We start from the raw sequence: 16,129 nt of genomic DNA on the forward strand, positions 1-16,129 counted from the left end.
AAAAAAACTACTGTGCAAGACATTATGTGACCAATGCCACAGAGTAATACAGTAAGTAAAAGCAAAAACAACAGCAATAGAAATTACATTATAAGTGAAGGCTACGCTGACAAGTTTTTATATTTGGAGGATCTTAAAGGATGGGGATGATTCTGATAGGTGGTAATCATTGAGGAGTGGAGAGGAGAGTTGGAATAACCAGCAGAAGAAACTGCGAGGTGAAGAAAAAACAACAGTTCATTTGACTGGGGCATTGTATAGTATGTGGAAAGAATCATTTTAAATTTTGGGTGAGATCATATCACAAAGAGACTTAAATTCCAAGCTAGGGCAAATGGACATTCTTCAAGGGAAGAAGGTTTAGAGGGCCAAGGTATAAAAGTTTAAGAACTACAGGACTGACATATAAAAAAAAAAAATGCTTTAAAAAAATATTCCAGCTTTTGGAATGAAGCAAGGGAGACTGGTTATTATTGATAACTCATGGTTAAACCATTACAACAGTCTAGACATGAGATAAAAGGACTGAATCTAAGGTATCATAGCAGAAATGGAAAGGAAAAATTAAAACAGGGCACATTTGGAGTTACCCAAGAAAACACACTCAAATTAAGTGTTCTACCATAGAGTTTATCAGAGAAAATTTATTGCTACAACGACCTAATATCTATTTCTGGATACCGATTCCAAGCAGTTTTTCCCTCCTGCACCCTATCTTTAACACTTAAAATCACTTCCCTTGTGAGAAGTATCCCTTGCTTTGAAGTCTGAAGCTCATACTCTCTTCCTGCCTCTGCAATGACTCAGGGAAAGACCTTGGAGAAGTCATGACCTTGCTGAACCAGGTTTGCTTTTGAGTGCTCTGCAGGGATAATGTGGGACATAACCAACCAAAATGATGGACAAAAAAAGCCAAGTGCCTTGGCGTTCCTCATCAGTATAGAGCTGCTCAGCAGAGTGGAAAGGTGGATCCCATCCCAAACAGAGCAATCAGCCAGCCAGGGCCATCTGACACAGAGCCAAAGCCAATGCCACCCAAAAACATGCTGCTTTTAGTATCACAATGCCTCCATCTCTCTCACTGTGTCAGGTTTCTCTTTTGAATCAATTTCATAGCAGTCAGGGCCCTTAATAATTTTAGATAGAATCTCCAATTTTCACATTCCACAGCCTCTTTTCCTAACGAAATTTGAACAAAACAATATCCAGTGTGAAAAGCCCTTGATTCATGATGATATCCCCACTGGTATCTTTAGATTTGTGTCAAAACACTGGCACTTATTCTATAACTACTGTCATTCAAAGGAATGATTTCAAATAAGCAATTCCAAGAGTGATGAAAACATTTTTTATATATTCAACTCCTATTTTAAGAAGTAAATCCTAATATGCCTTGATTTTCTAATGTTTTCTATAGGGAGTAGAATAAAATTTCAATATTTTATCAACCCCAAATTTGCTAAATTCGAAATTCTGAATTTTATTAGTAAGAAAACTTAATGAGCAAAAAGAATAGGCATTTGCCTTCAAGGACACATAGCAAATCTGACTAACTATATATCGAAAGTAAGAATATGTTTCCAAACTTTTTCAGAATAAAATATATTAGTCAACATCTATTTCCAGCCTTTCAAAAGTAAATCAACACTGAATTCCTCCCAGTATAGAACATCTAAAAATGCTCAACAAAATACAGAAAATATCTCACAGAAATCATGGTTTATCTGCCAGAAAGTAAGAGAAATAACTGGAAACAAAAAATAATGGCAACAAGAAAGAGTAAATCTACAATGTCAGTAAACCCTTGAGGCCTGGGCCTGCCCTGCAAGACTATGCCAGTCTTTGGCGGGGTAAGGCATGGGGTAGAATGACCATCTGAACTCTAGGGACAGGACACCAATCCTAGGGATATGGGGGAAAGGGCATAGATGGGAGACACCCCCTGAAATAAAACTAGGATACTCTAAACACAGCATACCCATTTGGTAAACTAGGGGGAAAAAACACCCTACAGAGAGAGACAGTGGGGATACATGCCTCTCTTGGCCTTGCCACTAGATGTAATGCCATTAAAAAAACAAAAAAGGGCTTCCCTGGTGGCGCAGTGGTTGAGAATCTGCCTGCTAATGCAGGGGACACAGGTTCGAGCCCTGGTCTGGGAAGATTCCACATGCCGCGGAGCAACTAGGCCCGTGAGCCACAACTACTGAGCCTGCACGTCTGGAGCCTGTGCTCCGCAACAAGAGAGGCCGCGATAGTGAGAGGCCTGCGCACCACGATGAAGAGTGGCCCCCCGCTTGCCGCAACTGGAGAAAGCCCTAGCACAGAAACGAAGACCCAACATAGCAATCAATCAATCAATAAATCTTTAAAAACAACAACAACAACAAAAAAGATTCTCCAAAGATATTCCTAACCATAAACCTACAACTGAGTTTGGGGCTGGACTTCACATTACCTCTGCAGTCTGAAAAACCTTAAGCTAAAAATGTAGTGTGAAGTAGTCCTAGCCTTCTATGAATGTCTTGCCACCACACTCTCAAAAACTGCATAGATATAGACATAAAATATCGAAACTATATTCCATCAAGCTTCTAGGGGAGCAGTCAAGACTACTGCAAATTCTTCAGTACAGATGTGGCAGATTTTACTTTCCAAAAATGGCTGGGAAGATATCTCCTGTCCCACATATTTTCCTACAATGTAAAATTGCCACTCCTCCATCAAACAGTGGAGTCCTTCCTCATCTCCTTGAATGGAGGATGGTCCTATGACTATTTTGACCAGCTGACTCTGGCAAAGTAACGAAGTAAAGCTGTGCCAGTTGCAGGTGTAACCATGATATGGCCTAATTTTTCACTTCTTAATTCTTGGAAGTCAGCTGCCATGTAGTAAGTGCAAATAACCCACTGCCATGCTGTGAGAAGCCTACACCACATGGAAAGACCCTGGAGGATGAGATGCCATGTGGTGAGAGGGGGAGGGGGGAGAGGGAGAGGGAGGGGGAAGGGGAAAGGGAGAGAGAGAGGGAGAGAGGGAGGGAGAGGGAGAGAGGGAGGGAGAGGGAGAGAGAGAGAGAGAGAGAGAGAGAGAGAGAGGGAGGCAGACACACCAAGGAATATCAAGGTATGTGAGACATGTGAGTGAGTGAAGAAACCACCTTGGACAATCATCCCGGTCAACCCTTCAGATGACATCAGCCCTGGCCGCTATCTAACTGCAACTGCAGGAGAGACCTCAAGCAAGAAGTATCCATCTGAACCCTGTCAACCCAAAGAAACATGAGAAATAATAATAAATTGTTGTTTTAAGTTGTTAAGTTTTCAGGAGGCTTGTTATACAGCAAAAGGTAAACAGAAAAACAGACAACCTGGTTATCTTCAACAAATAAATTACAAGGGGAAACAAACAGACTGATGGAGGGGAGAATCTATGGACTGAAAGTTTATGAAAGACTTAGGGGTTTCCCTGGTGGTGCAGTGGTTAAGAATCTGCCTGCCAGTGCAGGGGACTTGGGTTCGATCCCTGGGCCGGGAAGATCCCACGTACCACAGTGCAAATAAGCCCGTGTGCCACAACTACTGAGCCTGCACTCTAGAGCCCACGAGCCACAACTACTGAAGCCCGTGCGCCTAGAGCCCGTGCTCTGCAACAAAAGAAGCCACTGCAATGAGAAGCCCGTGCACCACAATGAAGAGTAGCCCCAGCTCGCCACAACTAGAGAAAGCCTGTGCGCAGCAACAGAGACCCAATGCAGCCAAAGACAAATAAATAAAATTTTAAAGTAAATAAATAAAGAAATAAATAAAAGTTTATGAAAGACTTAAGATAATGTTTGAACTTTATTTGGATCCTTATTTAAACAAATAAATTGTGTTTTTAAAGTTTAATACATGTATGACACATTTGCAAATTTAAATATTGACTGGATTTTTGATGATATTAAAGAATTTTGTTAACTTTTTTTAGACTGATAATGGTATTGTGGTCATGCTTTTCAAAAGAGATCTTATCTTTAGAAATACATAGCCCAAAATTTATGGATAATATGGAATGCTGTCTACACTTACTTCAAAGTATTATAGGAAGGGGATAAGATCATGGAGATTTAAATGATACAAGATTGGACAGGAGTTGTTAATTGTTAGAGTTGGGCGATAAATACTGAGTTATACTATTCTGTCTTCTTCTGTGTATGTTTACAACTTTTACATAATAAAAGATTTTTTCATGGGAATAAATTTTAAAAAAAGTGTTCCCAGGTTGGCTGGACTCTCCTATATCTCTCAGAAGCAAATAAAATCTCTGGAAGGCTCTGAAGCATTTCATAGGAAGATTATTAGCTCACTTTTTTTTTTTTTTTTTTTAAAGAAAAGCACTAAATACATGAGGAAGAAAGACACTACGGGTAAGAGCTGAGAAAACAAAGTTCAGAATCAAACCCACAAAGACAGCAAATATATATATAATAAAGAGTATATGGAAGAAAAATAAAGAAGGGGACTATCAAAACTGAACCAGAAGATTTGGAAAAGAACAAAACAGAACTTCTAAATATAAAAAAATTTATAATTCTTGAAAGGAAAAGTTCAGTGGAGTGGTTGGTAGTAGAACAGAACCAACAGAAGAAAAAATTAGTAGAAAGATCTGAAGAAATTATCCAAAATATAGCACAGATACTGAAAGATAGTAAATGTGAAAACAAAACAAAACAGTTTAGTAGAATTGGGGTACAAGATGGGGATGTACAATAAAATTCTACTTGTAATTCCAGAAGGATGTATTAGAGATTGAAAGAGTCACAGAATTACAAAATTCCATAATTGATAAAAGACAGGAAGATTCAGGAAGCCCAGTAATCCAATAATAATAAAAAGAAATCTGTGCTTACACAAGTTATAATAAAACTCCAAAATAAAGACAAAAAGAAAATGCTACAACATCCAAAGGAAAAGAATGATCATTTACAAAGCAATGAGAATTATACTGACAGTTCACTTTTATGGAAGTCAAAAATAATTGAAAATAGATTCTAAATGCTGGAAAAAAATAGCTTTCAACCTAAATTATACATCCAGAGAAACTACCTTTCAAGAATGAGGGTGAGAAAAACATTTTCAGGCAGAGAGTTTACCTCCCAAAGACGCTCACAGGAGAAAATTTCAAAAGTCTGGTAAACTAGTACTGTTTAAGGGAAATAATTCAGTCTAATGAAAAATATTCCAAAAAGGAAGGTCTGAAGTGCAAAAAGAAAGAAAACTTGTTTGTAATTCTAAAAATATTGACCATGTCTAATTAATTGGATTTTAAAATTCAGGTAGCAATAAACTCTGGGTATTAAAAGAATATGATATGGAAAGGAATATCAAACTTAAAGCATTCCTTAGCTCTTAGCATTATTCAGGAGAAGGGTAAAACTACTGACTAACTTTGGAACTTAAAAATGCATATTAAAATATGCAACATAATCACTAAAAGGTAAAGTATGTAACTTCCACCCTAACAGAAAAAAATGTAGAAAGCAGAAAATAAGAAAAACAAAACTGTACCAACCTAAAAGAGGACAAAAAAGGAGAATAAAAAAGAAAGAACATAAAGTTATACAAACAGAAAGCAAAAATAATGTGCTAAAGATGAATCAGAATCTATCACTCATCACCATCAATTTTAATGGATTAAATACTACATTTAAACGTAAAGATTGTAAAAACGGATTCTTTTTAAAAGTCCAACCATGGGTTATCTACAAACAGACACAAGATACAAGGTATATTGAAAATAACAGAATGAATACACATAAGGTACCACAGATTTATTAGTACAAAATAAATTAATCTTTAAGGCAAAAAGCATTACTAGAAACAAAGAGAGTCACATAAAAATTCAATTCACTAAAAAGATAAACTATAACTGTAGATGTACTTAATAACATGGCTTTAAAACAAAGCAAATATTAGCAAAGAACATAGTATAGAAAATCAATATAGTAAAAAATTGCTTCTTTGAAAGAAGACTAATAAAATTAACAAACCTCAGGTTAGATTGATCAAGAAAAATAAGAAGCACAAATCAATAACATTAAGATTTTAAAGGGAAAAATAACAGATTCAGATTACAAAAATGACAAATGATGATATTATAAACAACATGTCAATAAATTTTAAAATAGAAGAAAAAAGGGAAAATCTAGAAAAGTGTAAGTTACTAAAATTGAAAAATAGAAATTCTGAATGTCTCATAGCCATTAAAACATTTTGATCACCAGTTTTACAGTTCCATACAGAAACCACTTGGCCCAGATAGTTTAACAACTTGTCTGATCATTCAAAGAAAAGATAATTGACATGTTATACATAATAAAGAGACTATTATATTCTATTTCAGAGAATGGGATGGGAGCGGAATAGTAGCAGAAATACTCTCCAGCTCATCTTATAAGGATAGTATATTTCCGATACCAAAACCAGACAGGGACAGTATAAGAATGGAAAAATGGAGGCCAACGTCACTCTTAAACAGAGATGCAGAAATCCTATACATACACACACACATATATATACATATATACACATATATATGTACATATACATATATAAGCAATACATATTATATTACATATTATAATATATATATTAACAAACCAAGTTCAATTGTGTGTAAGAAAGAAACTATATATCTGCCAGGTTTCAAGGTTGGTTCAACAGTATAAAATCTATTAATATACCTCACCAAGTCAACAGGTTAAAGAAGAAAACTCCTATTTTTATCTCAATAGTTTATCTCAATAGTTTCAGAGAAAGCATTTGTCTTTGTCTTCATTAAGGACAGTTACCATATTAAAATCAGATGAAGGGTAACAGTGGCTGAGTGGTAAACAGTTTATACTGCCCTCTCAGATGGTGAAGAAAATATGATTTGAAACAACTTTTTCAGGTTTAAATGAGGTCTTCCAAAAGTATTACATTGAGGAGATGTGTCCACACAGGGTGATCTATGACTCCGCGACGTCTTAAAGAACATGAGCTATAATTCCCATAAAACTATCTTGCTTTTGAAGCATTTAATATTTTCAAGCACCAAAAAAGAAAGTAGAAGGCAGTGATAACCATTATTATGAAGATTTACCTTGAGTTTATGTTCTTTCCTGTTTACAATCACAGCTGTGATTTGCTGGTCCATGAAAATGAGAATGGTGACCAACAAAGCAGGTATAGCAGCTGCAAGGTACACCCACCAGGGGTTTCCTCCAAATGGTGGAACAAACCAACCTCGGTTTAGACTTGTTGGCTTTAAGTAGAGAGAAAACATTTTTTAAAACAATATTAATACATACTACTTGGTGAAAAATCAGTGGGGGAGACACACTTTTATATTTGGAGAGCCAACATATTAAAAAATAGAAACAGTTTTACTGATAGCTTGGACAAAGATTATTCAGCAAGAACTTCCTAAAGGAGGTTATTTGGAAGGCAATGTTTTAAATGAAGGAAACTAAGAATATACGGTGATGGAAAAGAAGTAAATGCCAATTTGCATATTTAGGATGCTCCAAGATAAGAATCAGGATGGAAGAAAGTGATTTAAGTTTAAGGAGTAGCCATAAGAAAAACCCAAATGTAATATTCAGTAAGGAGGTAGGCAAGAAATTACAAAACAACCATGAATTTTGTTCATGGGTTTTAGCGATTATACAGAAGTTGTTTCTACTACTGCCAAATTGCAATCGTTTCATGATATAATACATAAAAAGCTACAAATATTTTATGTTATAATTAAGCTTATTTAAATACCCTGATCTTTCTTATTTTCATATTTTCCTATTCTTTTCCTAATTTTAAACAATATAAATAAACTAAAACAGAATCCTAACTATGAATTATTTTCTCCACATTTACTATGAAGAAAGCTTCACTTCTCCTCTGAAGATATTTCTGTCTCACTTTGCTCATAACTCCATCACTGAATCTATTCACATTTTACTACCTTTACCAGGTTGTGAGCTTATAAGGAAAGGAACTTTGTCTTGCTCTTCAATGCATTTCAGATTCCCAGTATAGGGCTTGACTCAAAGCAAGCATTCAATAAATATTGACTTAACTAATGACTGAATAAATGAGCACTTACCTTTGCTAATAAATATATCATGGCAGAGAAAATGCAAAAAACATTTTGTTTGCTATAACATAGACATCCCTTCCTCATCAGGTAGTCATTAAGCTAAAACTGCAGTTCGTTTAATTTTTCTTAGCAAATATATGGTTCTCAGTGATGGAGAGAGAGGTTAGGAGTGTTCTAGAAAATAAGTGAAAGACTTGTGGTGAAAAATTAGATAGGGATATTTGAGAATGAATGAAACGTAAATTTTACTCATTAGGCTTGTACATACCCACAGGTTTATAAAATGAATAATTCCTATATCTTTGTAGTAATTAAAATGCACATTATATATACACATGTGTGTATATGGCGGGTAGTTTGGTGGCAGGAAAAGAGCACTGAATTAGTAATGTAACCTTAGGTATTTTACTTAATTTTTATAAGCTTCAGTCTCAACTTCATAAAATCAGGATGATGATAGTTACATTGCAACCTAGAATTATTATATGGATCAAGGTTATAAGTTGTTTGAAAATACTCTGGATATTTTTAAATACTCTAAAAATATAAAGCAGAGTTTATAATGTTACCATAAGGTATTTCCAATAAAAATCAATATAATGTGAACCTTGCATTTAGTCCTAGTCAGGCATTTAATTTGTGAAAAAATAGACAAAATGTATATATGCACCTAGCAACTGACCATTTATAAAATAAAGAAATGGATAATTGTACAAAACTAACTCAAAGAGAAATTAAATATAACAAACTAGAATAGGGGAAAGGAAAGAAAACCAAAGAATTCCAGAAATGACCAAAAGACAAGTTCACCTACCTTGAACTCACTTGGCACAATCAGTTTTGGAGTATCCACACCTACCAGGGCATCTATTACACAAAAGATGAGAATGGACAAGATAATGGCAAAGTCACTGATCAGTTTTCTTGCCTGGGAAAATAAAAAAGAAACCAGGGACCATTAGGCACTGGATATATATATTTGCCTCTGTTTGAAGTGAATGAAGAATTCTATATTTGCTAACAGTTTACACTAACAGCTTCATTAACAAATTAAAGGAGCTGTCGTACTGCAGAGAGATTATTTTTAAAATTGCTTTTGCATCACTTTCTTACCTGGCCAGAAATAATCTAATTGCACAGAACAGGTCAGAGAGAGAGAGAGAGAGAGAGAGAGTGTGTGTGTGTGTGTGTGTGTGTAGGCAGGGGAGGGGAATCAAAGATAATATATCCTTGAAGTACTGTACAAACACTCTTCCTGTATGCAATACAAAGGAGACCAGAATAAGGATGAAATCTCAAGGCATATTATAAAATCTGCACAAAAATACAGAATTCTGTTTATTATTTGGGAGGTAGCATTGTGAGTACAGAGCAAGATAAATTCCACGGGTAACTTGAAAACTCCAAGAACCAAGCAGGGAAAGTGTTTACAGTTCCAGTCTAATGAATGGGCTTAAGACCTCAGAGAAAAAAAAGCGATGGAAGACAGAAATCTGATGGTTTCACTAACTTTGCCAAAGAAAATATTTTTCACTCTTGGCTAGTGCTTAAAATCTCCTGTATGTGGAGCATCTCTTTCTCCACCACTTCTTAAGTGTGGTCACCTAAACTTCCTAAGTACCTGCCTCTGGTCAGGACAAGGGCTGGGCTTTATGGGAGTGCATTAAACCCAAACCTTTCCCATGGAGTGGGTGCAGAATGGCCATTTCTGAGTCAGTAGTGGAACATGGGACCATTTAGTTGGTTGGCGGTTCCTCTGCGGTGTCTGGTGGCACTGACGATGGCCTACGAGCATTACTATAGCACAGACAGCTGAGTTTCCCTGTAAGGTATTTACACATGGTTGTGCATAATTTGATCATTCAACAAAAATTTACTTAGCACATTCAGCCCTCTGTATTCACAGCTTCTGCTTCCGTGAAAACGGAGGGCCAACTGCAAGTACCTAATACTTTGCTTGGCACTAGGGATACCACAGTAAACAAAACAGACACAATCCATGTCTTCATGAAGTTCACAGTCAAGTCATACATGAGGAAGCCTGCTCCTAAACGAAATCAGGATTTATTCAGCCGTGATCACGTAATCTCAGAGTAAGCAGTCAGCTTTCTGGTGCCGCTAGGTGAAGAGAGATCAGTGATGGGCTGAGTGGCTGCACAGTTCTCAGGACAGAGGGTCTTTGGAAAGAGTAGTAGGACTACTGCAATCAGGTGTTCAACAGAAACTGAAGTGGAGAATGGAATTACTTGGCGATGTGGGTGTGAAGGACATGGTAGTGCTCAATTCTTGACGGTGACCAGGTGTCAGGAGCCTTGGGTACTAAGTAGCAGCAGGATCAAAGATGGCCATTTGGCCAGAAGTTCGAGGACTGGTTTAGCTTTCTGGAGAAGTACACACAGAGGAGCAGAGAGCCAGCTATGGGACTTTTAGGGGCAATTTAACACCAAGCACAAATAGATGGCAGGGATCAATTTGGGGAAAACATATAGTACAGCAGTTAGAAGCACACAGTTTCTATAGTCAGATTACCTGGGTTGGAACTCCAGTACCATTATTTCCTACTTGTAAATACTTATCCTTTCTTAGCTTTAATTACTCCAACTGCAAAATGTAGCCAAGATAATCCCTACAACTTCATCGGTCTGTCATAAGAATTACACAGGATAAGCCATGAAAGTGCTTTTTAGCACAGCACCTGCAGCATCACAAACTCTCCTAATATACGTTAACTCAGGTTATTTCAAGTTCCATAAAGCCTCTTTGGCTGCAGAAACCATTGGAATAACTAAATAATCTACTGCCAGGAGGTCTCTGAAAGAAATCTTGAATTCCAAGAAACAAGAAATAAAAACCCAGTAATAATATGAAACTGCCACTCAGAGCTCATTATGGTTGGAAGTATCTGGAATCCCTGCAGAAAAAGGATGCTTCCCAGGGGCTCAATATGGGAGGAAACACCCATTTTCTTAAGCTTTGTGGAAGTAAATTTTCACATGGGCAGCTCAGGATGGTCTGGCAAGAGACAGTCATTGTGAAGCAGGCTCAGGAGTATATTAAGATGTTACAGCAGTCTCTCTGGTCCGGTAGGTCATGAATCAGTGCAAGACCAGAGGTCACTGCCAAGGCAAAAAAGAAGTTCTCTCTTCTTTATCACCCTCCCAATCCTTACTCAGCAGATCCATCTTGCTGACAGCTCAGATGTCGTACAAGTTGTTCTTTCTAAAGAGGGTAATGGTTATTAAAAAGGCAGTTCTCCTCCTTTTTTCCCCCCCCCATAAACAGGAGAAGGGAAGTAGAGGGTAGCAAATGAATCCAATTGGCCGTTTCTTGGTAGAAATGCCCCTAGGGCCCGCACCTCTGGCCCTTCTAGGGGACAGATCTGCCTGAGCGGAATCACTACCAGGCACCGGGGAAGTGCTGTTCCTTTACTTAGGAGACGAGCCATTCTCAGCCTTCCATAAACCGAGCACTGAAGCCCTAAACCTGCTCTTTCAGTAGTTTTCCTCATTTTAATTAACGGCAGATTATTTTTTTCCTATTGCTTAGGCCCAAAACTTTGGACTATCCATGCAACTCTTCTCTTTCTCTCACATCCTACGTCCAACAGGTCAGCAAATTACCTTCAAAACATATCCGGGATCCTGTCTCTTCTCATCACCTCCATTGCTATTCCCACCCTTATCTAAACCACCACTTTATCTCATACGGTTCCTGCTTCCTGTCTCCATACTCACCAAATTGAGGACACTGCCAAGGTATCACCCAGAATAATCATGTTAAAATTTAGGTCAGATAATGTAGAAGGCAGAGTAATGCCCCTCTAAAGATGCCTAATTCCTGGAACCCGTGAATATGTAATGTTACTCGGCTAGGGAGAATCAGAGTTGCAGACAGAATTAAGGCTACTAATCAGACGACCTCGCAATTAGGGAAACCATCCAGGATTATTCCAGTAGGTCCAGTGTAATCACAAGAATCCCTGTAAGTGAAAGGGGAGGCAGGAGAATCCGTGTCAGAGTGATGCAGCGTGAGAAAGACTTGACTGGCCACTGTTGGCTTTGAAGATGGAGGAATACGGCCAAGAGCCAAGGAATGTGGGCAGCCTCTAGAAGCTGGAAAAGGCAAGGAAAGACAGTCTCCCCCAGAGGCTTCAGAAAGAACACAGCCCTGCCAACACCTTGATTTTAGCCCGTTGAGATATATTTCAGACTTCTGACCTCCAGGTCTCAAGACAGTAAATGTGTTGTTTTAAGCCATCGTGTTTGTGGTACTTTGATACAGCAGCCATGGGAAACTAATATAAATAAACAGATAGTTTGGGCTCCCCTGGTGGCGCAGTGGTTAAGGACCTGCCTGCCAATGCAGGGGACATGGGTTCAAGCCCTGGTCTGGGAAGATCCCACATGCCACGGAGCAACTAAGCCTGTGCACCACAACTACTGAGCCTGCGAGCCACAACTACTGAAGTTCATGTGTCTACAGCCTATGCTCCGCAACAAGAGAAGTCACTGCAATCACAATGAGAAGCCCACGCACAGCGACGAAGAGTAGCCCCCGCTCGCCGCAACTAGAGAAAGCCCGCGCGCAGCAACGAAGATCCAATGCAGCCAAAAATAAATAAATTTAAAAAATAAATTAAAAAAATAAAATAAAATAGTTTATTTAAGTTTAATTATTAGTTTCACAAATTTATATATAATATATTTATATATAAATTTGGTAGAACCCCTTGGCAATGGCATTCTTGTCAAGTGTGGCACTATTATACTATAGGTATAACAGTAGCTAAAAAGTCAAATGCTAATAATTCAGGATTACATTTCTTAAAATGTATGGGGAAAGAAAAGATACTCTATTAATAATACTGCTTAACCTCATTAAAAATCACAGCTAGGGTGATATGTTCTGTACAGTATACTCACTTCTATTTCCCCTTCCTTCCCCTTAAATTGTACAATACGGTTCAGGTACATCAGAAATCACTCCTGGAGAGTGTTTATTGTAAGACATTCATTTCTAAGATAGTGGGTCTGGTTTGAACTTCATAGTCAAGGAAATTGATTTTTCCCAGGCCACTTTTGTATTCAACTCTAAATCCTCTAATTAGCGAAGGCAGGTAGGGGTGCTATTTTAGCAGGCTCTTCAGGTCTTACCCTGTACTAAAATTAAACTTTAATTTGAACTGCCCGAAAAATGTCAAGCGCTGAGTATACAAGCTTACTAGATATACTCTAGGACCCAGGTACAGGAGCGTGGTGTCTGACTTTAAGGAAGTAAGAATCAATTTATTTGGGTCCTTCTCACATTTCCAAACACATTTAGCAAAACAAACATGTATGAATTTCCTTTCGTTTTTTAGTTTATTTTATCTTCCCTTTTCATCAAACTTGATCTCTTGCAAAAACTCCAGAACAGTACCCTTTTATGTGTCAATATATAAATAAAGAAATCAAATTAGAAACCCATAGTCCCTACTTCCCTACTAGCTATTACTGGTAATGATTAGAAGTGCCAAAGTTTTCATGAGAAAACTGTTCCCACTAGATTTCATGCCCAATCCTGTGGATTCAGAGGCCTCAACTTTAGCTTGGACAAACATCATAACTAATGGGTCCATCCAATCAAATGCTAAGTCTCTCTAGGCTCAAACTTCAATATCCTAGGAATATAAACTATCACAATCTAAATGAAACACAAGTTAACTCATATATGTCAAGGACTAACTATAAAAAGTTTGTAGTCACAGATGTGCTATGACATATAATAATTCCTACCTCCATTCATGAATGGGGAAAAGGAAAGCGTGTTTCAACTAAGATTCTTGTATACCAGAATGGTTTTGAGCTCTTTTATTTTTGTTTACCATTTTTTAATTATAAAATTGGAGAGGAGAAAAATATTTCTGTCCTCTGCAGAATTACAAAATATCTCAATCTAATAAAGAGCAACCAGCTTAAATACTTAAACTATCAAAGCAAAGAAGAAATTGAGTGGATGGGAAGGGAAATTCAAATAACCATCTAATAAATCTATTATACACATACTCTTCATGAAGGATGGTACTGTATTAGTTATTAAGAGAGTCATAATCATTGAGACACTAACAGTGAGAAGCTAGTTAATTTACAGGGGAAAAAAATGAATTGGGTTCCTCTGAAGCCCCAGAGGATATTTGGTTTTCACTTTGAGAGGACTGCAGCTGCTCCTAAATTAACTGGGGGAAAGGCTGTGCGCCTGCAGAGCAGTTCTCAATGGATGGAGCTGTTATAAAGAGACAACTACAGCAGCAGGCACGCTGTGGGTTCTCAATAAATATTAATTCAGGATGTCAGTTCCTTGCATGATCTCCATGATTGGAAAATGCTAAACAACGGTGTAAAAACGCATTTATTCTAGATGAAAAAAAGTGCGTCAGACAAATATGTTTCTTTTGGCAGTCATGAAAAGGCACAAAATACTATGAAAATTTTAAAATTTGATCTCCCTCCCCCATAGCCAATGTTATACAGCACTATAAAAGAAATAAGCATTACTATCAGCACAGCAATCATAATACACTGTATTTTGAATCAATAATACCCACTATAATTAGAATTCAATAAAAGGAAAGTCTGATTTAGACTCCAGGATTTTAATGCCATAAGCTATAAAGTCAGAGAAATTCAGGGAACAAAGAAGGGAATCAGATTGGGCAATTTATCTAGGAGGGGCTTAGAGCTTGCCAGTGAAAGTCTACTAGAAAAAAAAAATTGTTTTTCCAAGCAGGGAACAGAGGGGAGTAGGCCTAATCAAGTGGTTCAGCCGGGAAGCTAAGGAGACTTTAGCAGTCATGGGCCTCTTCCTCTATCCTGCCTCAGACTGAGCAGTAGAACAAAAGACCCAAATGCGTGAGTGCCAGAAGCAAATGAGTAAATCACCTGGGAAATACTATGTCCCAATCTGGTCACTATATTCTAAGTTGAAACTGAAAATCTGGAGTTGACTCAGAGAAGGATGACCAGTAGAATAGGAGTCCAGAAATCACATCTCATACAAAATGATAGGAGGCCTAAAGAAGCTGTAGGGAGAAATTGCCTTCAAATATGTGAAATCTGTCATAGGAAAGAAAGACTCAACTTGTTCTGTGTAGCTTCGAGGGCAACGGCAGATCCCGAGGACGAGGCTGTGGATAGGCAGATTTGTGTTTCTATCCGGAATGCCTTCGGAGATGTAAAGTTCCTGTTCTGGGAAGCATTCGAGCAGCCCAGGGATGAGTGCTTGTCAGAAATGAAGAGGCAACGTTGGACTAGATGGTATTCAAAGTCCTAATACTAAAATTCAATGATTAAGACCCAATTGTCAAAATTTCTTGATCCTCCAATAGGGTCTTCTTGGATATATCCCCCCAAAACCGTTACAATAAAGGGCTTTAAAAGGAAGGTGGTTTTATAATTTACATTAAGGTACAAAATTTTAAATTTAAAAAGAACTGGTAAGTCATATGTATAAATGAGACAGTCTAGAAATGGAGCAGGAGATCATTTTGTGTTAATGGATAGATTTCAATGCTGGTGACTTTTCTATGGTGCTTCTGACCAATAAGGTACCACAGTCAAAATGACTTCTGTCCAAAGACTACCTCTATGCCGCCATTAAAACCTCTCACATAACATGGCAAAAGGGACTTTGCAAACAAACAAAACTCTCAAAAACAGTTTGGCCAAACAATGCTCCCAACCTTTTTTTTCTTCAGGCTCAATTCAGGTTGACTGTATTTTTTGTTATATATCCACAAAAACTTAAGAATTTGTAATCTTTGTTGAATGTTGAACAGATTGGGTTGTGTTCAGAACCTAATATCCCTCTGTCATTCTTAAGAAAAATATATGAAAGTGAGTTTTGAATTAAAAACAAATTTGACTTTAAAAATTATTTTCCTTGGTACAAAATAACACAAGAATTTGAAAATCTGATTCCCTTTCACTGACAGCAAAGTCATTTTCCAAATGAGCTTCAATGGCAGGATGTGGTC

At 37.5% G+C, this 16,129-nt stretch overlaps 1 protein-coding gene across 9 annotated transcripts in view; it reads right to left on the reverse strand.

The window, feature by feature from the left end:
* The window catches only part of SLC4A4 (solute carrier family 4 member 4), a 437,388-nt gene that overhangs the window by 29,915 nt on the left and 391,344 nt on the right, over window positions 1-16,129 (reverse strand). For all 9 annotated transcript variants that reach the window (XM_082463732.1, XM_082463733.1, XM_082463734.1 and 6 more), the window contains 2 exons: window positions 8,933-9,046; window positions 7,126-7,287 (listed from right to left, as the gene is read on the reverse strand). In XM_082463732.1, coding sequence (XP_082319858.1) covers window positions 7,126-7,287; window positions 8,933-9,046 — 276 coding nt within the window. The remainder of the gene's footprint in view (window positions 1-7,125; window positions 7,288-8,932; window positions 9,047-16,129) is intronic.

The sequence above is a fragment of the Balaenoptera physalus genome (assembly GCF_965194825.1).
Source record: "Balaenoptera physalus genome assembly, chromosome: 5".
In the NCBI taxonomy this organism is placed as follows: Eukaryota; Metazoa; Chordata; class Mammalia; order Artiodactyla; family Balaenopteridae; genus Balaenoptera; species Balaenoptera physalus.